The sequence below is a fragment of the Emys orbicularis genome, chromosome 10, assembly GCF_028017835.1.
Source record: "Emys orbicularis isolate rEmyOrb1 chromosome 10, rEmyOrb1.hap1, whole genome shotgun sequence".
Taxonomy (NCBI): domain Eukaryota; kingdom Metazoa; phylum Chordata; order Testudines; family Emydidae; genus Emys; species Emys orbicularis.
In genome coordinates, this window is record NC_088692.1 from 51,839,344 (window position 1) to 51,866,490 (window position 27,147).

General features: G+C 46.0%; 1 protein-coding gene across 1 annotated transcript in view; it reads right to left on the reverse strand.

The window, feature by feature from the left end:
• The window catches only part of PTPN9 (protein tyrosine phosphatase non-receptor type 9), a 50,462-nt gene extending 23,928 nt beyond the window's left edge, over positions 1-26,534 (reverse strand). The window contains exons 1-2 of the mRNA XM_065412421.1: positions 26,485-26,534; positions 1,718-1,861 (exon numbers count right to left, since the gene is read on the reverse strand). Of these exons, the coding sequence (XP_065268493.1) occupies positions 1,718-1,861; positions 26,485-26,517 (177 nt within the window). The 5' untranslated portion in view covers positions 26,518-26,534. The remainder of the gene's footprint in view (positions 1-1,717; positions 1,862-26,484) is intronic.
• Between the last annotated feature and the right edge of the window lie 613 nt (positions 26,535-27,147).

Genomic DNA, 27,147 nt, shown 5'->3' on the forward strand with positions numbered 1-27,147 from the left:
CTCAAATTGAAGTAGCTTAGATCTACTTACTGTGGGGTCCACACTACACGATGTCGATGGGAGACGCTCTCCCGTTGACTCCCCCTACTCTTCTCCATCCGGTGGAGTACAGGAGTCCACGGGAGAGCGATCTGCGGTTGACTTAGCGGGTCTTCGCTAGACCCGCTAAATTGACCGCCAACGTATCGATCGCCACTTCTGGATGTAAACAAGTGTAGACAAGCCCTGAGCCTACATTTCCAAAAATTACTAGGGATTTTGGAGGCCCCACTTGAGAGACCTAAAAGGGGCCTGCTTTGCAGACAGCACTGAGCACCTGCCTCTTGAAGTACATGTCCCTTTAAAGGATCTCAAATTGGGGCCTCAAAAACAGGCCCCCCAAAATCCCTCGTCACTGAAAAAAGTTACACCCCACTGTCTTGATGTAGATACCACTGCAAGCCGCAACGAGTGATGTGTGCTACCATACTGCCGGGCATTTGATGAACACACCAGAGGCTGCTACCTGCCCAAAAGGTATTACATACCACATCCTGGTAGCGACAGATGCTCAGCTTACAACCAAGCTACCTCCCGTTAGCTGCTGAAAGAAGCAGGGTGCTGTGGCACAGAAGCAGCAGACTGGGGTTGTGACATAGTTCCTGGGTTTATATAGGGGGGACAGACACACTAAGAGTTTGTGGGTGTGGTTAACCCACTAGCCAGATCCCAGGGCAGAGGATTATGGGTGTGTGTGAGACTCCATAGAGAAGCCATCTGGGATTCTCAGTCTGAGGTTTGTTCAGGTTTCATAGACTGCATAGAGGACACAGGGCCCCTTTTTAATCCAGAATAAAAATACCAGCAATAGAAACCTTTGTCCCAGTAAGGCTCTGGCACTGGTTCTATAGCTGCTTTGGAAAAGGGAGCTGTGAAGATCTGCTAACAGCATCGCCTGAAAAGGATTAGAACAGATATGGAGTGAAGTTGTTCAATGCAGGACCAGAAGGCACTCGGGTACTATGGTGATAGGCATCAGATAATAACCTCTACAGCAATGGTTCTCAAAGTTTTGTACTGGTGACCCCTTTCACATAGCAAGCCTCTGAGTGCGACCCCCCTTATAAATTAAACACACTTTTTAATATATTTAACACCATTATAAATGCTAGAGACAAAGCAGTGTTTGGAGTGGAGACTGATAGCTCGTGACCCCCCATGTAATAACCTCGCAACCCCCTGAGGGGTCCCGACCCCCAGTTTGAGAACCCCTGCTCTACAGAATCCAATATTGTTCCTGAAAAGGGATGGGGAAGAAGGCTGGATGTTGGCATGGCCTAGAGCTATCCAGTTCAATAATTCCTAGGACACATTCCTGTAAAAAACTGTGACCAAGCAGTGGAAGACGAGAAGTATCTGAAAGGGAACAAGTTTGGGGGATGGGCAAGTTTAAAACATTGTCTGTTTTTTTTGCTATCATCATCCTGGCAGGGTGGTTTGAATTGATTTTGTGCCTGGGCGACTCGCAATGATTTTGCATGGCTGATTTATACGCTTGTAGGTTTTTCATCAAAGCAAAAAAATATCTGAGGGGAAAAAAAAAAAAAGACTTTGAGGGCATAACTGTTCCCATGGAAACGAGAACAGCTTTTGCAATGCATCACATCACTTAACAGCACAGAAAAGCCCAGCCTGACTCCAGCTCCCCCTTTCACCAAGACAGCTCCGGCTCACGTACTCTGTAGGAGTGGAACAGCTCGATCGCTCGGAGGACATCAAACTTCCTAGCCATGAGGAACTTGACGGCCACGTTCCAGGAAAGCGGAGACACATTGTACTGCACAGTCCACTTGTTAATCTCCTCTAGGAACTGCTTCGTGGCCTATTTGAAAGAGAGAGAGACAGACACATGGTAAGGCAAGAGGGAAGAGACACATCAGTGTTTGCACACACTAAATACCAAAGGATGGAAAATAATCTGGTACAGAAGCTATTCTGAAATCCACTCTAACCCACTGTGTATCTAAAAGCATTAGATGGATCAGATAAGTAGGTGACACATGGTAAGGCAGAAACAATGAAATGAGAAGCAAAGGAGATGCAAATCACCAGCTCAAAGCAGCCTGCACAAATCAGCAGAGAGAAAGAGATGGGATGATTGGATAGCTGGCAGTGCAGCTGTACAGTATGATGCACCAATCACTGCAGTCTCACTCTTTTCATCAATCCCAGCAGCCAATGAGAGCGGTGGGAACAAACGAGCTCTGGCTGATTAAGCAATAAAAGAACAGGGATCTTTCATTGGAGCATTGTTAGCTACAGCAGCAAGTCACTTTTCTACTTAACACAGGCCTCCAGAGTTTGCATATTGCTTTCCATGGCAGCTTTGAAAGGCACCAGGAAGCCATAAGAGTGCTGGGTCATAGCTATGTGTGGTTAGTTAGACAAGCCTCAGAGGCTGAATCTGGAAAGCCACTCAGTGCTTTTGGAAACCCCGATAGCTGGCAATCCAGAGGACGGGAGATAGATCTCCTAGCCTCCGCACTGCTGGATACCTGTGGAGAATGAACTGTATCACCTCCAGATGATACCAGGTATATTGGAATCCCACCAGCCTTCACCTTACCAGAGTCATGGCCTTTTACTGTCTCAGCTATGCCTCACTGGAGACACATCCCTCACTTTAGACCCAGATTTGTCTCCTTCCAACACCAACCTTGTGCTCTCTTGCTATTTCCCTGAGTTATTTACATCAACAGTACTGACTGGGATAACGAGGTTGTAGATCAGTTACAGGGAAGGAATTCTGAGAGAGACAGAAATATGGGTGAAATTCCATGGCCTGTGATATGCAGGAGGTCAGCCTAGGTGATCATAATGGTCTTTTCCGGCCTTGAAATCTATCAATCTATTAAATTTATTCCATATCAGGCAAAAGCATCCTTAGTTACCAGTCCTCTTTGTGTGACTCAAGCTGGGTCTTCGTCCCACATTAGTTATTTATGCAGCACAGTAAGTACATGCATTTCCATACAGTAAATGCCAAACTTGTAAACCCCTACAAAAGCAGGTACAATCCAGGACAGAATACACACAGCATGGGATGTGCTAGCGGTTACTGTGGAATAGGCAAAGGTTTGCATGGTTTATGAGAGAGAGAGAGAGAGAGAGAGAGCGCACTTAGTGTGATCTGGCAGGGAGAGAAGGCACAAAGGGTGAAGACAGAACAGTTGGAGAGGAGCTAGGGCACAGCACAGAGCAGGTGATGCCAAGCCACAGGGAGAGGAGGTGTTTTGGAGAGCCCTGGAAGCCAGGAGAGGACACTTCGCATGGAAGAAGAGGTGAAGCCAATGCAGAGAGACAAGGAGAAGGGGGGGTTCGGTCAGAGTAGCAAAGTTTGGGATGTAAGAAGGGTACCAGGGAGGGATGGAGCAGAGACCAAAGGAGAAGGAGTTGGAGCCATCAGAGTGGGAGGCTGGCGAAGGATGGAATATCTTGGTGACCGCGATGGAAAGGAGGGGGAGGATGAATTCTGTTGTAGATAAAGAAGCAAAATGGTTTGGCAAAAGCCTAGCCGTGGGGGCAGAGGTAAGAGGAGTCTCATGGCTTGAATGAGGTGTAGGATAGTGCTTCTGTGAATAAGACTAAGAAATGGAGCAGAGAGGGGATTCTGCAGGAAATACAAGCTCTGGTTTGCATATACTGAGTTGTTTGAGGCAGCAGCAAAACATCCAAGGAGAGAAATTAGTGGGACAGGCAGGGTTGCAGGTTCAGGTTTCTGACAGGCTGAGGAGCACGTTCAAAGCAAATGAGCTTTGTTGTGTACCAGCAAGAGGGCTTTCTACGGTGTTTGAAAGGAAACCTCAGAGGTCTTTGCCTTTAAATATGACAGTGAGACAGCTGCTGAGGGCAATTCTCCCAACGAGAAGAAACTCGGGGTTAAAATCCAGCCATACCTATGAACCTGATAGTGCCCCTACCCCAGGCATTCCTTCCTGCAAAACCCACCTGGAAAGCTGACAGACGGAGACCACCAACACTGGCTAGATACCAGAGCACTCCGTACAGGAGGGTGGATGACAAAGACATAAAGGCCACCACCAGCCATGGCTTTAGTAGCTATATCCCCACCTGCTTTAAATACCACGTTAGCTGGGAACCAGCTGGCACCAAACCAGAGAAAAAAAGCTTTAGCAATGCAAGGAGGACTGAAACAGCAAACAGCAAAGTGACCAAGAAGGAAACAGACTGCTGCCTTGGACAACCCAGGCCAGGCGAACAAAGAAAGCCCAGGGCAAAGGAAGGAAGAAATTAAACCACAACCAAACATATAGGGCAGTATTCTGCTCTCCGCTATACCTAGCATATCCATAGGTGTAACCCCAGGCAGGAGCTGGAGGAGTGTCAGTTCCCCTGAGCGCTCCCTAAGACAGTGGTTTTCTTCTCTAGCCAGGACAATGCTTTTTTTGCTAACCTCCTAACGGGATCCTCCAAAGATCCTAGCAGAACAAAACCCCAAATATTCTGCTGTGAGGACACACAAAGGACCTTTTCATCCCCTCTGGGCTGATAATTATTTCAAAAATAAATAACTGACAATTAATCTCTAGATAGAAGAAGCCAAGAACCCTCCGTAGAATGGGATGCATCACCCGGCAAGATATAAAGATGGCTCTGCATAAAATAAACCACATGTATGATTAATTCACACTATTTGCCTTCCTCAAGCTATAGCAGCATTGCCATCGCTCATCATTTAAGTGCGAGGCTTGTGATATTTGGTGCTTTCCTCATAGCCTCAGCACCGGGAGTTGTGTAAATATAGGAGAATCTCAGCTTTCATTAAAAACATGAGATGATTTTTGAGGCTAGACAGCTCTAGTTGTCGCCATGGAGGCAATGGGATCTAGGGTAACATTTTCAAGCGTCTAAGTCCCAATTTTGCTTTTGAAAATGTTACCCTTAGTGAACAGGGCACAGGGTGGGTGGGATTCAAGACAGTTGAGTTCCCTCGCTGGCTCAGTCAGTGCCCTGCTGTATGACCGTGGACAAGTATCTTTACCTCTCTGTGCCTCTGTTTCTCTCCCCCTCCCCTTTGTCTGTTTAGATGGTGAGCTCTTTGGGGACAAGGGCTGTTTCTCAGTAGGTGTTTATACAGCACCTCGCAGGATGGAGTCCCAATCTTGGTTTGGCCTCTGTGCCCGATGGTAACACAAACATCAGATAACAATAATCTCTTTAAACTTAGCTCCTCCTCTGAAATGGCCTTAACTCCAGGGAGCAATTGCCTGACTCTGCCGCCTGCTGGCCAGGATGTGATTCTTGGCTCAGAGCATAGGAACAGTTCTTTCGGGTTTGGCCCGGACATCGGTCCTTGTGAGAATAACCTGGTCTATATAATGGTGGGATCTTTCTAGATATGATGGATACAAATATGCCACTTGCTCTGCTCCATCCCTAGCAATGGCAGCATCAGTCTTGCAATTTCCTCTCTAGTTTTTGTACCGTCCCTTTGAATAGAAGGGAGGGTGGCTGCAACCAGCCCAGCTCTATGGGGCAGGGACGGTCTCTGACAATATGCTTATACAGAGCTAGCACAATGGGGTCCCAATAGTGTTTGCTGCTTCTTGGCAGTCCTGTAACACAAGTAATGATAGCAGCCTTTGGGGTGGGAAATAAACTGTTTTTCCCAGGGGGAAAAAAACCCAACCCAGTAGGTCTCACCGCCCCCACCCCCCCATGTATTATTATTATTATTTTTTAAATGTGCTTCTACATCATTCCAAAGCACGTCCAGGGACAGAGATAGATTGGAAAGCTTTTAGATAGTAGAAATTTTAGTCAACTTGCAATCGGAGAACTAAAACTTTGATCCTACTGAGTTACACGGGAAGTGATGAGAACAAAGTTATTGTTTCCAACTAGGCATAACAAGAAAGTCACAGAACTGCCTAGAAGGGAAATGGGTGGAGTCGCTACTGACCGGAGACAGGGGCATGGAGAGTGGATAGAAACAAAAGGAAGACAAGACAACTCAATTTAATACTGTGTCAATTTTAGATGCCCGGTTCAAGCAGCTCAACATTGGTTGAGGAAATGTTTGCAGGGTGCAGAAAGCACACACACACTTTACTTGAAGCACATGCATAAGTATTTGTAGGATCTTCGCCTTAGATTTGTTTGGTTGAAACTTCATAGTAGGCTAGGTTCTGAAAAAGCAAATCAACTGGTAAAAGTGACTAGATATCAAAGGGCTGATCCAAAAAGAGAGCGAGGCTGAACTAGTTAGTAGACTGAGAACTTGCTCATTGTGTTTTGCTTATGGAACTGCAAGTTTGTACACCAGGGGCCCTTTTATGTTTGAAGACTCCATATGCGTACAGCGTGAGTTACCCACTTGGGGTTCCTTGGTGTGGTCTTTTTGGGTTGGTGGAAATCTTGCACCATCCTGTAGCTCTTTCATCCACCTCACTAAAGCCCCCATCACACACATCAACTGGGATAAAGCAGTCGCTTTGCAAGGTAGCTGCCAAAGAGACAACCAAAAACTCACATCGTGATAGTCCAACTCCAAAGTTTTGATAACACATGTAAACTTACAAATAAAAGTTAGGTTAGGATCCCAAAGGCAGTTCAAGAAGAGGGGCTCTGAACCAGAAAATCCAAAGTGACACCATTTGTTTCAGTGGAATTACTCTGGATTGTCACTGGCATAAATCAGCTAGAATCTAGCCCTCTCTGGGTGTCCCCTGGCACTGTTTTAAGCCTGGGTCAGCAGCTGCAGAGGATTAGCGCTACACTCCTGAGCATAAGCACTTTCCCAGTGGCATGAAAACTGACTAAGAACATGCATTCCTAGTCAGTTTATCTATCCATACAGTCAATGCAGCTCCAACAGCCAGGAAGTGTAAAACCCATTACAACCACTGGGGGAAACGGTCTTGTTACTTGCAGTATGGAACTCAACACATGCATGAAATACAACTTTTCTCTATGGGAAAAACTTCTCTTCCCCATGAAGGGGAAATTAATTGCTTTTTCAATAAATGAAAATAAATAAATAAATAAATAAATAAATAAATAAGCAAGCGCCTAAACCATTCTCAGACCATAGGGGTGAACTTACAGCTTATAAATACATTATTAAAGCAAATATTTGCTCCCATGCATGAGATGGTGACAATACAACCCCCCCTAGTGCTGAGAGATTAAGGGGCTGCTCCCTTTTGTGAACTAAGGGGCTAGTGAGGTCATCTGCTTTCAAAGGAGAAACACAAGAACTGTTGAACCAGAGTCTTGGCAGGTTGAAATAAATATTTCAGTTTCCTTTTTCCAATGCCTTTATTTGTACTTTCAACGCTACACACGTATTGCGTGAATGATTTCAAGCCAAATTCTGCAATGAGCCATGCACGTACAATTCCCATTAAAGTCAACGGGAGTGGACCGCACGTAGCAGAGGACAGAATTTTATTTATTTCGGTTTGTAAGGAAAGTGCCCATCTGGTCCCCTGAGTGATCTCAGAATGACTAACTTCAGCTATCAATATTACATGCTAGAATGACTCAAAGGATCTATTAGTAGGAGGGAATTACAGTAGCACCAAGAGACTCCAACTAAGATCGGGGCCTCATTGTGCAAGGCCCTGTACAGACACATTATAAGAGACAATCCCTGCCCTGAAGAGTTTACAGTCAAAGTACACAAGACAGACAATGGGTGAAACGGAAGCACACAGAAGTGAAGTGATTTTCACCAGGTCACAACTGTCTGAGTGGCAGAGCCAGAAAAAATGCAGGTCTCCTGACTCCCAATCCAATGCATTATCTGCTGCAGTGGTTCTCAACCAGGGGCACATCAATTCATCTAGATATTTGCCTAGTTTTACAACAGGCTACATAAAAAGCACTAGCAAAGTCAGTACAAACTAAAATTTCATACGACGACTTGTTTATACTGCTCTATATACTGTACACTGAAATATTTATATTCCAATTCAGGGGTGGGCAAACTACGGGCCGAGGGCCGCAGCCGGCCATTCAGACATTTTAATCTGGCCCTCGAGCTCCCACCAGGGAACGGAGTCTGGGGCTTGCTCCGCTCCGCGCAGCTCCTGGAAGCAGCAGCATGTCTCCCCTCTGGCTCCTAACCGTAGGGGCAGCCAGGGGGCTCTGCATGCTGCCCCCACCCCAAGCGCCACCCCCGCAACTCCCATTGGCTGGGAACCTTGGCCAATGGGAGCTGCAGGGGCGGCGCCTGCGGATGGAACAGCGCACAGAATCACCTGGCCGCGCCTCCGCGTAGGAGCTGGAGGGGGGGGGGGGGGGGACATGCCACTGCTTCCAGGAGCTGCTTGAAGTAAGCGCTGCCCGGAGCCTGCACCTGACCCCCTCACATGCCCCAACCCCCTGCCACAGCCCTGATCCCCTCCCGCCCTCCACACCCCTCGGTCCCAGCCCAGAGCACCCTCCTGCACCCCCAACCCCTCATCCCTAGCCCCACCCCAGAGCCCGCATCCCCAGCCGGAGCCCTCACCCCCGCCCAGAGCCCCCTCCCAGAGCCTGAACTCATTTCTGGCCCCACCCCAGAGCCCGTACCCCCAGCCAGAGCCCTCACTCCCTCCCCCTCCCGCACCCCAACCCTCCATTTCGTGAGCATTCATGGCCCGCCATACAATTTCCATACCCAGATGTGGCCCTCGGGCCAAAAAGTTTACCCACCCCTGTTCCAATTGATTGATTTTATAATTATATGGTAAAATGAGAAAGGAAGCAATTTTTCAGTAATAATGTGCTGTGACACTTTTGTATTTTTATGTCTGATTTTGTAAGCAAGTAGTTTTTAAGTGAGGTGAAACTTGGGGTACGCAAGACAAATCTGACTCCTGAAAGGGGTACAGTAGTCTGGAGAGGTTGAGAACCAACCATTGATCTCCTGGACCTAGCTAAAATTAAGTGTCTTAGAAAAACTTCAAGTGGACACCTGTCTGTCTCGCATGGTCTCCAAACTCCTTCTTCAATAGCTTATTGGATTTGTTGTTAAAAGCCTTTGAATTTCTTGCTATGGGCACATATAAATTCCTGTTAAATGTGCCAGCATGGATCCACCTGTAAATACAAACCTCCCCCAGCCACCCACACAGTCCCATATAAACCAAACTACTTTTAGGTTTAGAGAAGCCGTGAAGGAGCCACAAGTAGAGGACACTGTTTTAAAAACTGGAATTCTTTCTAGTTCCATCTCACCCTAGGATTTTCTTTGTTCTCCTAAGTCTGTTTTAATAACTCATGAGAGGAGAATTGGGTCTCTTGTAGTTTAAGAAATAATTAAAGGTTAATGTTTTCAATTCAATTCCCCCTCCATTTTTTTCAAAACAAATGTTATGTATTCCTTTATCATTTTTGTAATGCCGTGTATTTATCAGACTCCACTGTGCAGTCATGTGAAGGTTTTATTCATATAGCAGCATGTGATTTTCCTGTTTTGAAAACTTGATGAGAAAGAGAGAGAGAGAGAGACAGGAATCACTACTGCTTTTAACACCACCACTTCATTGCTTAAAAGGTGCCCACACAAAGGACACCCAATCCCTCCGACTCCTTTGCTCTAACCCAGAGACCATCTGGCGGGGTATGTATTAGTCAACTGTTCAGGATTAAATTATGCTTCCTACCCTCTCTCCTCAAACAAACCCCTGTAGAAAGGATACAGCCAAATGAACACAGACAAAGAACTGAAGTCACCCAGCCCGTGACATAAAACAGGAAGAGCAGTTCTGAAATTAAGGAATTTTCCATTATCCCTGGCATTGTGCAAGAGCAACAAACAACAAGCAAAAGCAGCTAAGCTTGGCTTTCGAGAAATGCCGCCGTCGCAGTGGGAACAGGAAGAATTTGGAAGCTCAAAGCGGCGGTGTAGGATGTCAGGCCACTCTGGGGAGCCTGCAAGCTCCCAGCAAGGCAGAATGACTGGAATGATTCGGAGCTAGTCAGCATGAAAAGGTCCTGGTGTTAATGACTTCCTACAGGAGGAAGTGAAGGGCCTGAGTTTATCAGCACTTCACCAGCCATGTGTGACTGGCCTGGGCCTGGGAACCTATGTATGGCTTCACCTCATGATTCCAGCTAAGGGGGCAGGATATTTGCCATGTCCCTTCCATTTGCACTGGCTGCTTTAATATGAAGAAGTTTGTTATCTCACCAGCCATCATGGAGCAGCTTTTAAGTTATCCATTAACACCACCATTTCCACAGCTGCATGCTCCCAGCAGGGCCTTGCCTGAGCAAGGATGGTAGGGGAAAGCTCCCCACCAGAGGTAGCAACAGCAGGTGGGAGCGTTTGCATAGACAAGGTGATGATGAATTGCACTCCAGTGGTGCCAATCAAAAGTCAGCCCCCCCCCCCCCCCCCACCGCTCATTGTGCTGGGGGCTGTACAAACAAAGCCGGCAGTGCTTTTAAACACAGTCTTGCTCAGAGCCTGGAGCTAGAACTCCCACTGTTGCTATTGCTGGTGGAACTGTGCTGGTGGTAGAGAGGGGGGAATTTCCCACCATGTATGTAGACATGACCACACGGGCTGTAATTAACTAGTTTCTTTGTGCTACAAAATCCCCAGCGTGCAGACCTACCTAGAGCCGAGCCCTCTCAGCACTGAACTAAGACTCCAGCAGCGTGAGCTTCCGTACAGCAGTTTCCTATCAAAGTCTGCTAGGATTCTAGCAGCGTGAACTTCTCAGAACAGTGCCTGACCAACAGCAGCTACTACTCCAGCAGTCTGAGCAATCTGATAAAATGCTATGAGCAATGCCCACCCCAGCCATGGCTTCTGGCAGCTCCCTGGCCAGGTCCCCTGAGATTCCAGGTTGTAGGAGAGCAGCCTGCATCCTGCCACACTCAATAAGCTTTCAGATAACATGAAGTCATCTCTCCAGGGGATGCCATTTGCAATGGCCATCAAGTGCTAAGACACTCTCTTGCCATCAGTTCTTTTAATGATCCCTGTTCCAATTTCTTTTTCTCCCAAGGGAATTGCAGTGCTTTGTCCTTCCTTCCTGTAAACTCTCTACCGCCTACAAAATGATCTCAGCTGGTCTCTCTTGTTAAATACACCAGGGACTCAAACAGGTGCTGAAGTGTCACATTCTAATGCAATTATTAACACAGGCACATCCTGTTTCCAGCAGATGGTACTTGTGTTTGGGATACTGAAGGCACCAAAACGCATGAGCAGGAGGAGGAGCAGGGGAGGGGATAGGGTTGCCTTGGTTCTAATCTCTAGTCACACAGCACATAACACAACTCAGCAGCACAGTCCCCGCCAGCCACGACACCACAACCACAAGAAGAGAGATTGCAGCGTCAGAGCTCCATCCAAACCCCTCGGCTCTGGCGCTTGCTCACGTAAATTACCTGAAACTGATCACACTCTGGGCTCCAACCAGCAGTGACTTTGATGGAAAATTTGAAGGGAAAAAACCCCTTTTCAGTTATTTCTGAGATATCTGGGTGGGGAGGGAAATGACATTTTTTCAGCCATTAGGAGAACAGATGTTTTGTGTCCCGCTTACTCAGACTTAAATGAAGGCAATAAACGTGCCATTCTTTTGATCTTCCATTCCAGCACTGGGTGAAGAGGGGCAACACTGGCTTTAAGTGTCATTTCAACCTCCTGAATTCCAGGGGAGCGGGGGGGGGGGGGGGGCGCCCAACCCCTGGCCTAAGGGCTGCTCTAGTTTATGCTGATTGCAAGCTGAGGATAGCCAGAGTGCAGTGTGCTCATGCTACACCCCTGCCCTTCCACTCCCTGCTCCCATACAGTGAGCCATTAAGGGAAGGCAGATTAGAGCTATAAGTAGGGCCCTACCAAATTCACGGCCATGAAAAACATGTCACAGACCATGAAATCCGGTCTCCCCCTGTGAAATCTGGTCTTTTGTGTGCTTTTACCCTATATTATACAGATTTCACAGAGCAGACCAGCGTTTCTCATACTGGGGATCCTGGCACAAAAGGAAGCTGCGGGGGGGGGGGGGGGTTGCAAGGTTATTTTAGGGGGGTCACGGTATTGCCACCCTTATTTCTGAACTGCCTTCAGAGCTGGACAACCAGAGAGTGGCAGCTGTTGGCCAGGCACCCAGCGCCTCGCCAGCAGCAGCACAGAAGTAAGGGTGGCAATACCATACTATGCCATCCTTACTCCTGCGCTGCTGCTGGCGGCGGCTCTGCCTTCAGAGCTGGGCTCCCAGCCAGCAGCTGCCGCTCTCCAGTTACCCAGCTCTGAAGGCAGCACCGCCGCCAGCAGCAGTGCAGAAGTAAGGGTAGCAGTACCGAGACACCCCCCTCCCCAACTCCTTTTTGGGTGAGGAGCCCTACAATTACAACACCATGAAATTTCAGATTTAAATAGCTGAAATCATAAGAAATAAAGTCACAGACCCCTGCCTTGAGCGTTTTACATTCTATGGGCCCCATTCTTCAGTCCTGCTCCTAGGGAATCCCCACTTGATGTAGAACCATCCTTATAGCTAGGGGGTCCTACCAAATTCACAGTCCATCTTAGTCAATTTCACAGTCATAGGATTTTAAAAATCGTAAATTTCATGAAGTACCTTAGGCACTTTAAGAATAATAAATGTTTGTTAAACACGCTCAGAAAGAAGTTTCCCTGATCTCCCAGTGAATTGCATCCCTGGAGCGTGTTGTCCGTCAACTCAGATTATAAATTCTGGGCTCGTGTCTTGCTCCAAGTCTCTCACAGAGCAGACCACACTGTCCAACCCTAAACCACTTGGAAGCAGTTTATCCCTGAACGAAGTATAGGGCTTTGCCTTGGTCTAGGAAAGTTGCTTTGGAAATTAAGATACAAGCAAATTGAAAATGATTTGCTGAGCATGCTCAGCCCAGTGCTTTCCTTACCGAGTGAAACACGTTTACGTGCATCGCTCTACGTGAAGGCAAAGATATTGTATAGGAGATCATTTTCCTAGCCCCCTCAAGTTGTAACTGACAAGCGGTGGTTTGAAACAGTGGCTCTCAACCTTTCCAGATTACTGTACCCCCTTTCAGGAGTCTGATTTGTCTTGCATACCCCCACGTTACGCCTCATTTAAAAACTACTTGCTTACAAAAATCAGTGTCAGAGCACACTAGTACTGAACAATTGCTGACTCTCTCATTTTTACCATATAATTATAAAATAAATTGATTGGGATATAAATATCGTACTTACATTTCAGTGTATAGTATAGGGGTCAGCAACCTTTCAGAAGTGGTGTGCCGAGTCTTCATTTATTCACTCTAATTTAAGGTTTCGCGTGCCAGTCATACATTTTAACATTTTTAGAAGGTCTCTTTCTATAAGTCTATAATATAGAACTAAACTATTGTTGTATGTAAAGTAAATAAGGTTTTTAAAATGTTTAAGAAGCTTCATTTAAAATTAAATTAAAATGCAGAGCCCCCCGGACCGGTGGCCAGGACCCGGGCAATGTGAGTGCCACTGAAAATCAGCTTGCATGCTGCCTTCGGCACACGTGCCATAGGTTGCCTACCCCTGGTCTAGTATATGCCAGGGGTGGCCAAACTTACTGACCCTCTGAGGCGCATACGATAATCATCAGAAGTTTGAGAGCCGGGCGCGCCTGCTGAGGCTCGGGGCTTTAGCCCTGCGGCAGGGTGGGGAGCTCAGGGCTTCTACCTAGCTGGGAAGGGTGGTCTAGGGGCATCAGCCCCGCGGGAGGCACCTGCCAGGGTCCGGGGTTTCAGCCCTGCTCCTGCTGAAGCCCCCAGCCCCAGCAGGTGTGCCCCACGGGGCTGAAGCCCCCAGCCCTGGGAGGTGCCTCATGTGGGGCTGAAGCCCCTAGACCGCCCTCTCCAGCTGGGCAGAAGCCCTGAGCTCCCCACCCAATTTGGTAGATGGAGAATGGGGGCAGGGGGGAGGAGTCATGAGGGGCTCCACGAGCCGCGGTTTGGCCACCCCTGGTATATACAGCAGTATAAACAAGTCACTGTCTGTATGAAATTTTAGTTTGTACTGTCTTCGCTAGGGCTTTTTATGTAGCTTGTGGTAAAACTAGGCAAATATCTAGATGGTTTGATGTACCCCCTGGAAGACTCTAAGTTTGAACTGGTTTGAACTAAGCTACTTTATGCAAGTGTTTATAGGATTGGGACTTTAAACTGTAACATTAGTTGTGTAAGAAAAATCAGATGATACAGCAGTTGTATACTTCTATCCTGTGATGAATAAATTACGGGAGTCACAGAACGGCAAAATTGGTAAGTAATTTCTGAGAAAAGAATCAGTGGTCTCCATTCCCAGTAGATGGGGCCATCACAAGACAACCACCACCATAAATGACAGCCTTCTTGGCTAGCAAATTGGGGAGAACACGGAGTGAATGGACATGGAAAATAAACTATTTTCTCATGGCTAGAGCCAATCCCTCCACGTCATGATTGAGGCTAATTGGCAGAGCAGTGTGGGGAAAGCTTACATTGGCCTTGCCTCTGCTCTTCAATATCAGTGCTGTGGGTTAAACAGAGGACTTCAGACTCCAGCAAGGCTGGGCCTGGGCAGCACTTGGATGGAGACTTCCACAGGGGGGAAAAAGGGAGTCTGGACATGTGTCTCTATTGCACACTGAACTGTTTAAGGGCCTCACATAAGGTTACTACTGACAGCAACACAGGTTTGCCTTTAGCTCAGATAGATACACCTTTCGCTTTTGGACACAGAGGTCCCAGGGTAATTTCTTGCTGAAATAGATCCTTAATTAGAAGGAATCTATCTAATTCATTACTCAATGTTTGTGCAGCCTGCTACTTTTCTGTTTTCCACTGTTCCCATCATGCTTTGCAGTTTGTAGTACATTCCGTCAATAATGAATTTCTCTCCATTTTGATTATAGTTTTCAAATAGCACACACTGCACTTATGGTGCCAACTCACCTTCCAGGATAGCACCCCCTGCTTTCAATCACAGTTCTCCTCAAAGTTCTACCTTTGGGACGAACCTTGCCCTTGCAGCTGATGTTAGGCGTAGCTGTGTGTGTTTTTCTCTGAGCAAAATTTGTTCTGCCATTGTTTAGTTACAGGAACAAGGAGTTAAAAACTTGCTCATTAAAATAAATAAATAAATAGACTCAATATTAAGGCCTGGTCTACACTAAAAAGTTACATCAACTCAGCTACATCATTCAGGCATGTGAAAAATCCACACCCCGAGCGACAAAGTTAAGCTGACCTAACCCCTGAAGGCAGCACTAGGTCAGTGGAAGAATTATTCCATCACCTACCTATGGAGTACTCCCCATGTAAGTACTCTCACACTTCTTATCAAACTGTCTGTACTGGGCTATCTTGATTATCACTTCAAAAGTTTTTTCCCCCTCTTATTTAATTGGCCTCTCAGAGTTGGTAAGACAACTCCCACCTTTTCATGCTCTCTGTATGTGTATATATATCTCCTCAATATATGTTCCATTCTATGCATCCGAAGAAGTGGGCTGTAGCCCACGAAAGCTTATGCTCAAATAAATTTGTTAGTCTCTAAGGTGCCACAAGTACTCCTATCACCTACCTACTGTATCTCAGGGAGGTGGAACCCCTCCCGTCAGCGTAGGTAGTGTCTACACTGAAGCGCTGCAGCTGTGCTGCCATAGCATTTCAAGTGTGGACAAGCCCTAATTTTCATGCACGCATGTTAGCTTCGCAGAACTCAATTTGCATTTTATCAGTTCAACGGATAAGATCAATGTTTATTTTTAAACATTTTTTTCTCCTAATTTATATCTATTTAAATTTTCACAGTTACGGGAAATTATGATGGGGATGGGGGTCAGACAATTATTTAATGACAGTCTCTAATAAGTTCTCAAACAGCATTTTTCTTATTTTTACCTTTCTGTAAATTTCTATTATCAATGGAAATATGTTTTCCATCTGTTTGTGTGTGTACCATGAACTTGATGTTTACTGACTTTCACCAATGCAAATCTAATCTTTCCAAGTCTACACATACACAATGCTGCATCTGGTCTTTTTCTGTATCCACATACCGGTGTGATATAAAACCTGTGAAGTTGCAAGAAAAATGAAATTGTGTGACAGCAGAGTCTTGGAGGTAGATTAGATGTGAGTATCTAAGGGCTTGTCCACAAAGGAAATGTTTCCAGTTAGGCCAGTATAGTTAAACTACAGTGTAACTCCACATCTGAACACTCCGATTCTGGAGTAAGAGTGGCTTTTTTTTTGGGGGGGGGGAAGGGGGCTTAGTTTAAACTGCTGCCAAAGTGACATAAGATAAACTGGCAATAGCCACGCTTGTGCCAGAACAAGAGTGTGTATCTGGGGAATTATACAGATATTGCTACAGAGCTTTACATTCATCCTCACTTTCTATCGGTATAACTTTCCCATGCAGACAATGACGAACAGGCTGCTGGAATTTATGGAGCTGCGCAGTTCTATTTTGCACAATTCCATAGTGCTATCGCTATTTTTTATTTTTAAACAAGGAATTTTGCATTTAATTTCCTATCATTGCTTTAAGTTAGGTAGGTGCTTTTATTAGTCAGGAAATGCAGTTGTTAAGGATAAAGTTAATTCACCAATGCTGTACTTGAGAAATCTGGATTACAAGGGAGGCTGTTAATTTAATACTTTAATACAGAGAAGGCCTGATATGCAACCATGCCTTAACTGGGCCTCCCCTTTTTGTGAATGTAATTTTCTGGGCACAGTTTTAAGTTCTATAGGCCGGGAACTTGCCAGAGTCTCCCATGCACAATCATTTGCAGGGTTGGGGCTGTAGACGCCGCAGCACTGCAGATCAGGTACTTAGATGTCCAAGTGACAGAAATTGTGGCCACAGATAACTGCAGGCCTAAAACTTTACCAGTAATTACGTGTGGATGCAAATGGTGAAGGCCAACTTTTGAAAATTTGGTTCATTTTCAAAGACAGATGAGGAAACACGGCTACAAGGACTTTAGCTTTTGTTTCCTGACTTTTTCGCTGTAAGTGTATTTGCATTTATTTATAGTTGGGGTTTATGAAGCCTGTTTGCCCTTAAGGCTTCTCTTTCACGGTCTCATAACTTTCCAAAACACACACTTTTTAGGGCTTATCCTAAAGGCAAGTACTTTTTTGTGGGGGGAGGAGGGAAGGGGAGGAGAGTATGAAGAAAACATGTTCAGCTTTTATTTAAAGACATAAAATGTTTCATGTTTTGCAATTAAGACATTTACTCCCAAGTATTACAAACCTCAGATATCCTGACCATTGATCTAAACTAGCACCTGGGTTACAGTAATATTAAAATAAAAAATAAGAACTAAAACCATAATTTTAAATAAATTATGGACTTCATCTAACCTGGAGAGATGTGCTATTTGATTAACATTCTCTATCACTCACCTGGAGCAAGCGATCTCTATCATGCATATGGAGTCTTCTATTATAATTCTGCTACACAATCATTTAAAACGCAATAATCCACTTGGCTGCTTGAGACTCAAACATTCTAATAGAAACAGATGGGATTTTTTAAAAAGTGTAATAATTACTGACATGCTATTCACATGGTGGTAGCTCCCAACACGTGGTAGGTGCTGTACAGACCGGGGTGGACTGATTTAAATCAAAAGGATTAAAATGGGTGATTTAAAATCAGCAAGCACAAGAATCCTTGATTTAAAACTGATTTTAATCTTGTTTTGCATTTGTACTTTTTAATTATTTTCCTAAAGAACAGTTCATTCGTATTGGTTGGTAACTATTAAAACATGCCAATTTGCAACTAAATACAGCCTTTACACTACATTTGGTGCTTCTTTTTGATAACCAGGAAGATACAAAATAGCCATACGTGCTTATTTAAGCTGTTTAATAGCTTAACTTACATTTATTCAGATTCTTAATTTTTATTACGTTACACCACAGTGACTGATGCATTTCTTATTTACTAGATTATTAATTTTTGTACTTGTGATTTGTGTCAAACTGCATTTGGATGGAATTTTAATTAAACTCAAAATACACAAAACCAGCATTTTTAAATTGATTTTTTATTAAAGTCAATTATCTCAATTATACTGGAATATGACAGAAAATATAAATTTATCAAAAGATGTTTTGCATTTAAAACTAACTGATATATTAAACAAAGGAAGTATTCACTAACCTGTAGTTAGTGAATTGAACTTACTGTTTCAAGTCACCACGTCCTTCAAGATTTTAGAACTAGTAGATCTTATCCTCTTACACCTCATTTTTATTCACAGATTAGAAGAAAACATGCTTTCTTACTTTAATCGGCTCCCAATTGCTATCTCAACTTTGAATGAACTAGTCATTGAACGGAAATAGCTGAATAAACCTAAATGAAGAAAATATTCTTTCTGCATCTACAGAAGAGGCGACTGACGTCAAAAGCTGGTTTAGCCTTTTAGCAAACTCTGGTTCCAGGTGCTTGGCCAATGATTTCCACCAGTTCAGTGGTTTGACTCTCTTTAAAATTCTGGCAGCAAACATGGACTGCTTGAATTTTGTTAGTATAATCTATTAAAATAACTTAAATTAAAGTAAGTTTAGGCCTTAACATGGGTTGTCATAAATTTTAAATAGGTTTATTTTTTAAGAAAAAGATGTATTTAATTTAGATCCTAAAAAAAGTGTTTTGTTTTTTTTAAACTGATTTTGATCTAGACAGAGTCCCTGCCCCAGCAAATAGACAATCAGGGGAAAGATGTTCCAGTGGTCAGGGTTCTAGCCTGGTCCACGGAAGATCTGGATTCAATTCCCTGCTCTGCTACAGACTTCTTATGTGACCCTGGGAATGTCATAGTCTCTTTGTGCCTCAATTTCCCATCTCACAAGGGTTACATTAAAGATTGTGAGGCACTCCCATATTATGGTGATGAGGGTCCATATATCTAAGAGAGACAGAATTAATTGCTGGAGCAACAGGATAGGCAGAGAGGTCTCGGTAATGACCAGCACTCACACATACCGCAAGCTCGGCTTCCCTCCCTTCTTCCCACAACCCTGCCATGACTAATCTACTCCCAGCTTCACTTCAAATTAGCTGACTAATTTCTTGTATCCATCAGAGCAGATGCAAAGTTTGGGGGACTGGGGATGGGGGGAGAAATTTGAATAAGAGGAGGGTAGGGGCTTTGCAGACATGCTTGGAAAGAGCATTCCAGCGCATTCTCTTTTCAGCAGCAGATTAAATCCAAAACATGTTTGTGTTGACATTTTAATGGCACAAGAATCAGATAATCCAAAATTGAAGTGTAAGTAGTACTTGTAACTGTACCCTTTTTTTACGCATTGCAGTAGGGTCTGATGTTACAGGGCCATAAATCAGAGACTCACATGATAATCAAACAGTATGACAGAAGATAAATCATTTTTCCCTACAGTGTTCCTCCAAAAAAATCTATGTAAATAGAGTGAATTGTACACTTCTGGGGTGAAATACAGCAACTCTTCAATGGTATGCTTATGACTGCATGTTAGTTTAAAACAGGAAGTGAACAATAAATTCTACTGAAATTCCAGGAGTTATTTAGGTCAACAGAATGCAATTAGTCAGTTTCACCAGACCACTACAGTTAACTTCCCTACTCTTGTGAAAGGTACCCCAAGATCTCCAGTGACCACAAGCTGCCAGGTTTTAACTCTCGTCTGGGAAGTGACGCATCCAGAAGCACAATGCCAGGCTAGATCACTGGTTCAGAAATGACTCAGAGGGAAGAATACCACCTTAATCAACAACATTTTAGACAGCACTTGGATGTTTCTTAAGATGTCTCACCCAAGTGCTAACTAAACAAAGCTGACCCTGTTTAGCTGGTGAGATATGGCAGGCTCATAGCACAAGGTGATATTCCTGCAGGTGTGTTCTTTTATGTAGAAATTGTCTCTTCACCTAGATTTTTAAAGGGACACCATTATCTTGAAATATAATCAATGTCTAAATAGGAGGTAAAGTTATTTCAGGTCTCCCCAATCCACCTGCCTTGCCCTCAATTCTCCTGTCAACTGTCATGGTTGCAGTTATGTTTTAATATTAGCCAAAGGTAGGATTTTCAAAGGGCTCACAGTGCTGGTCTAACTGCTCCACTCTGCAGTGATAAAACTCCCAGTGCCATCACCGGGAGCAGAGTTAGGACAACACTGAATGCTCCAGAAAATCCCTTTCTAAGAGTTTGTCTTTTCCTATTGCTGTGTGAAATACCCACACAAACAAACGGGGAAACTGACCCTACGGGGAAACAATAAAAAACCTACTATGGACCAAAGTGCTCAAATTCACAAAGTAAACAAATAACAGGGGGGGGGAAATAATTCTTGTTGCTATACTCTTTCAATCAGCATCATTTTGGGCCCCAATCTTGCCAAGATTTATTCACATGCTTCACTTTAAGCACTGTGAGTAGTCCCATTGAACTCAATTGGGATTACTTACATACTTAAAATTAAGCATGTGCTTAAGTCTTTACAGGATCAGGGCCTTAAGCATTACTCCTAGTAGTAGGTTACATTTATAGAAAGAAGTCTGATTTGTTAAGTTGACAATATTGCTTTAAGTGAAAGTGTCCACAGAATTTTTTAATCACTGCATGCCTTTTATGTGGTTATGTCAGAAGTCCCTCATTTATTGCAAGAGGGTAGAATTAAAAAAGTATCGATAATTCTCAAAACATTCACTTCCTGACATTTGTGCTATTGAACGTTGCAGCCCTGGCCCATTAGCCCACCATTTTCAGGGATGGAGTATCCAGTGACATCAAGAAATCCTCACTACCTTCTCAACAAAAAGTTGTGAGATCATTTTATTCCATACAAATTACATCAGGATATAATGGATTTAGCACTTCTGATCCATCCACATTACATTAGTGGACAAGACCTCAGAGATCTCCAGTCCTTACTGACTGAACAATTCTTTTCAAGTACCTCGTTTTCCAGTGTACCATGTCACCCCATTTGACCACAGTGGCCATTTCTTTTTCAGAGAAAAGAGCGAAGAATGTTTTGTCCCCACATACTGATTCATGCATCCGGAATAGCAGCAACACTGGGAAAGAACTAAAAGCTGGCACCGGTCATATAAACAGTTCCTATTGCTTGCTTTAGGTGACATGGAAGACTAGAACCCTTCCAAACTAACGGGAGGTTGAAGGAGGAAATCCGGGGATCAAAGTGGGAATATCCATTTATGTGAGGGCATGTGGAGAGAATGGGGTGAATTGATAGCACTACCCAGCATTTCTACTGTAGCCTAAACAGCATCCATAGATCACTGCACAGAAATTACAGAATCATAGAACTGTAGGACTGGAAGGGGCCTCGAAAGGTCATCTAGTCCAGTCCCCTGCACGTATGGCAGGACTAAGTATTATCTAGACCACCCCTGACTGTTGTGTAACCTGCTCTTAAAAACAAACAAGCACACTGGATTTTTAGCATAAAATCTTTAGACAAACTATCAAGGTCAAAACTGGAAGAATTTATTTTTCCATCAGAAGAACTGTTAGTTCTTTTCCCCTAAAGGCCTCTGCTTGGATTTTTGAGCCATGAGTATTGAATTTGTTCCTGCTTCCTCAGTGCAACATTAGTAAACAAAGGTTTCAGATGTCTCCCCGGTATTACCTATCAGCTCTGTGTTCTTGGGGAACCAGGGCGCAGTGTCCAGCCTGTCTGACTCACGAAAGACCTTCCCCCGACCCCTTTGCTTGAACCAAAGCCAATCAGAAGAAAGACTTACAAAAAGCAATGAAAAGGCAGTGGGAGACACACCTAAATCCCTCCAAACAAGGATGACAGGATTAAGGAAACACCGCTAGCCTCATTTGCATCGAAGATGGGGCAGGGAGGCATTAGCATACAGAATGGAGAACAGATATTCCAAGGCAAGAACCACACAAAACTCTGGGACCAGAAAAGCAGGGAAGCACTGCATGATGGGAGATCTCTGCTCCAGATGTTAAAGAACCCTCGCCTGCACACACCCAGCTCAGTAGTTATCAGACCAATTCTAGTAATAAATCCTTTATTGGTATCCAAAATACTGAAGCTGCCTAACTGCATTGTGAGCTCCCTGGAAGGAACACCACCCAGAGCCAGGAATGATCAGCTCCCATCGTCTAGCCTGTACAAAACAACTTTGGTATACTCCTTTGAGCCATCAGTTTACACACAAACAAATCTAGTGTTCTCCCTTGAACCATTGTTCTTTCCTTACAAAAGCCCCTGCCCACGCTCAAGTAAGTGTTCTGACGCCAGTATCCAACATCTGCATCAGTTCCATTGGGACTTCATCTTCTCCTGACTGATCATGCTGGGGGCTCTGCCTGTCTCCAGCACTCCGGACCCTCAGTTACCACAACCACCTGGGAACCCCGATCAATTCAAGCTTCACGGAGCATTGAGAACCCAACCCTCTCTCCCTAGGTATAGCCTTCTGACCCTGACTTGTTTGATCAGTTATAGTTTTCTAAATCTAACTTAAATTTTATTATAAAAGTCAGATTTAATATTATAACTGTTTTGTTTGTTTGGCTCCCCTTGTATGGTTATTACCTGGCAATAAATAATTTTCATGGTTAAGGCGGTAGCTTCTCTCTTCCCCCCCTTGGGGATGTTTTTTGTTTCCCCATTCACTCTGCAGCAATGCTCCTCATACCTACGCTAAAGATCCCTGCAGCACCCAAAAATCCTGTGGGGTTTGCTCATCAAGTGGGTTACTACCAGAACAAGTGTAACGTGAAAGTGGGGATGAGGACATGCTGAACCTGGGACATATGAGGGTGGCAGATTGAAAGTGCTGCTCGATCCAGCCTGCTCAGGTGTACTCTATTCCGGTGCGGTGCCCATGGCATAGGAGGGTGACAGCTTGGAGGTGCTGCTCGACCCAGCCTACTGAGTCCAGGGACATATAAGGGGTCAGCTTGGGAGTGCTGATTTACCCGGTCCTCTCAGACGTGCTCGGTTAATGTGTGTCCGCCTGATTCTGGGGCTGGAAGAACCCAGCCCTGGGGAACCTAGGTCCTGCAGGATAGCTCCACTGGGAGGGAACTTGCAAAAGGGAGAAGTAGAGCTCCGTATGAGAACACAAATGACAAGCAGTACATTGATAGAATTACAGAACCTCCCCCCTCCACAGAAGAGTAACCCTAATAAATGAGCGTATCCCAAAGCAACGGGCAAATCTGGTAACACTGGAGAGATTGGGATAAAGGAGTTTACCCGTGACTCTCAGTGTAAACCAGGCTTCCTCCACAACTGTAGAGTTTGATGTTAACAAAAAGAAATCTACATCGGGTTTAATGTGAAGCCTTGATTTACACAGGATCAAGTTCAGTTTCTTTACAGAAAATAACCCAAGAATCATCTTGATTTGTAGAGCAGTTCATGATATTTTAAGAGAATATGAAGTTTAGACAGGTGATGAACCAGCCAGGAACTCAGAGACAGTGGAGGAGTAAGACATGATGGTAATTAACCATTGGCACAATTTACCAAGGGTCAGGGTGGATTCTCCATCACTGACCATTTTTAAATTAAGACTGGATGTTTTTTCTGAAAGAGATGCTCTTCTAGGATTTATTTTGGGGAAGTTCTCTGGCCTGTATTAGCTTCTCAGCTCTCTGTGAGCTGAGGGGTGAAAACATTATACACAAGCTCACATTAGATGATCTCTTCTGGCCTTAGAATCATGAATCTATGAACAAAAGATTTGCCATATCAGATTGGAGCACTGGTCTTTCAAGTCTGGCACCCTGTCTGAGACAGGAGGCACTAATTAAGGATTCAGAAGACGACCAAAAAAAAAAAAAAAGAATGCCCCGGACGAGTTGTGCAATGATGTGACAAGGGGAATTAATTCCTACCTGACCCCTGCAGGAACAACCTGCATGGGATCTGATTAACCTCACTTTAGATTTCATTCCTACAAATCTCTCATTTGACCTATAAGGAGAAAGAAAGTTGTGGTGAGTGCACATCGCTAGGAGCTAGGAACTGTGGAATTCCAGTTCCAGCTCTTATACTGATTCCTGCGGCCTTGAGCCAAGTCTCTCAAACCATCTGTGGCTCAGTTTCCTTAGCTGTAAAATGGTGATTACAATTCCTACTTCACGGGGTGGTCTGAGGATTGATTTATTAAAGACACTTTGAAAATATAAAGCAAAGTATATCTTTTTTTTTAAAATCCAGGCCCTCTTTCCCCACTGTTTAAAACCTAGCTATTGTGTTTTACTCTGATCTCATACAGAAGCCAGTTGCTGAGGCTGACTTCATGTTGTAATGACCAGCGGTCCCATAATGAATGCCCATGGGGACCCATGCCCTTGACTTCAATGGGGCTCTCAGCACAGTGGGGCTACCTGCCTGCCTGGAGCTCACTGCAAGTGCAGGGCACCAGGCTTTATTTTCCACTGAAACCAGAACCTGGCAGAGCCCTGGATTTTATACAGCTCCAAACCAAGCATATCTGATCTATACATCTATGATGGAAGCTGCATTTCCCTTCCCCCACTCCCAGGAATACCAGATAGAGATATTTTCTTGGCTGGATTGAGGACCACTCTGGACTGCTCAGAGGACACCGGTCTTAGCTTGGGCAGAAAAAGGAGCTGCTGTGAGTCCACAATGGTAGCAGCGAAGAGTGGGAACAATGAGGTTGGGGAAGGGGGGCAAAGACAGCTGGGTATGGGAAGGGGGGAGAGCCAGGCGCAGGAGGTGGAAGCTGTGGACATATAAGTGTTAAAGCTACAGACTATAAGAGTTCTCATCTTTAAAGAGCACAGGAGCATGGGAAAATCAGAGCTGGCTTGAATCAGCAGCACGACCCATACCCACCTTCCCCCCATAACCAGGATGAGGTTAACACTCCCCCATAAAATTCACAGCACAGTCCCTATATTTATAAGTATGCAACATCCTCCTGCAGTGACGCAACCCAGTGACAGGAAGATACAAACGTCACGGGGAGGAATGGGGCGTGGGAAGCATAAAATCTTAAATCCAGCCTTGGAGAGAGTGAAGTGAAGAGGGCAAAACAGGAAAAGGGGGTGGTCCCAGTTTAAAATGGGTGAGGCAATAATCCCAGTCATCCCCTCATATCACTGCCACAGCACATTTGCTTGGGGGTGGGAGGATGGGGAGGAGGACAGCACATCACAAATATCCAGTAAGGCTCCCAGCACACCTGGCGAGGTGGACAGCCCCATTTTACACTAGAGGAAACTGAGGCACAAAGACACAGCCACAGAGCCACTCCCTCCCAAGGTCATACACTGAGGCAGGTCCGTCCAGGAAGGAGACGCCAGCTTCCCTGAGCACAAGCTGCCCTGCGGGATCTCTCGGGAGCTGACGGGGACAGGAGGCAGAACCTACTGAGCAGCAGCCCCTGGAGCAGCTGGGGACACACGGCCTGGGGGAGAGTTGAGACTTTTCTCGCCCGCCCGCCCCATTCCCTAAAACATTACGGGAAGGAGGAGGAGGGAACTTCTCTGCACAATTTTCAGTTTCACATCCCCGCCCCCACTCAAAAGAATAAAAAGGGCCGGGGTGATTTGGGGGGGTGGGGTGATAAAAGATGGAAAGGGGCACAGATTGGAGACCCCAGGAACACCCCGGGCCTGCCCTCCTCCGCCGGGTCCGACACTGAGGCCCCCACATCTGGCTGGGGGTTGAGTCCTACTACAGCAGCCCCTGCTGGGGGGCTGGCCCCCCATCGCCCTCCTACACACCCCATGCACCACGGGGGACCTGGGGGGCTATTGGGGATTGCGGATGGTCCCGACTGTTTTTGCCTTTCGGGCCCCTGGGCGGCGGCTGCCTCCGGAACAAGGGGTCTCCCCCACCAACTCCTCCCCCCGCGCTGCTCGTCCAGGGGCGGGGCGGCGCCCCTGCGGGAGCCCTATGGGGTGGGGGCGCTGGGGGTCCCCATGGGACCCAGCCGCCAGGCCGGGGACTAGGCCGCGGCTCCCCCAGCCCATCCCCGCGCCGCCTCCTCCCCGCCCCCGCGCACCCTGGAGCCCCGGCCCCAAATCGGGGTGATCCCCCCCGGAGGGGATAATACCCCTAGGGGAGAGAGCCCCGGGGCCGTCAGAAGGTAACCAGCCCCCCCAGAAGGGAGGAGGAGACCAGGCTATGGGGTCCCCCCACCACGACCCTTTCCCAATCGGAGGGACTGGGAAGCCCCCCCAGTTCAAGGCGGGGGGAGAATAAAGAGGATGTAGCGAACGTGGGGGGCATCGGGGGCACTGATCCAGTCCCTCGAGACACCAGTCCCCTGCCTCCCGCAACCACCCCATCTCCACAGAGCTCAGAAGGAAAACACTGGAGGGATGGGGAGCAGTATGTGCCCCCCACTTTCCTGCTTCCACAAGCCCCGTCCCCCCCGGGAGCCCTCAGTTAGGATCTGCGCGCGCCCACCCCCTGCCCGCCCTGCTTTGGGGCGCCCGGTGTGGGGTACGGCTTTACCTGCTCCTCCTCCGGGCTCAGCTCTGCGGCCATCCTGCTGCCGCAGCTCCTCCTGCTTGAAAACTGCTGAGGAGGAGGCGGCTGCTGCTGCTGCTGCTTGTTTCTTCGGAGTTTTTAAGCCCGGGCTTTCAAACATCGACCAGCCTGACTCAAAACCAGCAAACCGGCCCCTTTTCCCCCAGCCAACACCCCGGAGGGGGCAGCTGGCCTCCCTCCCAGCCAGGGGCCCCTCAAGTACCCCGCTCAACTAGGGACGCTGCTCCTGAGGTCCCAGGGAGCACCCATTAGTCTCTCTTGCAGATTAGCCACACACTTGGAGGGGGAAAGGTTAATGCAGTGATCCCTTCCCCCGAAAAGCTGATGCAACTTGAAAGAAAAAATAAATTAAAGTTCAGTTTTGTCTCCTCTTAAATTGCAACGATTCTTTTGGTTTCTTTGCAAACATCGGGCTCTTTTAGTTCTTCCTCGGTTTCATTAAAGCTTTTGCAGGGTACAGAAAATTGCACACTCAAGAAGGGAGTAAAAAAAACAGCTGCTCTGGAAGTTTCATCCCCCCCACAAGATCTGCTTGCAATCTCGCCACACTGTGGCTCAATCCGCCTGGGCTTTTCTTCTCTGCCTTTGCAAGATCCCCCTGCTGTTGCTTCCTGAATATAGTTAGCA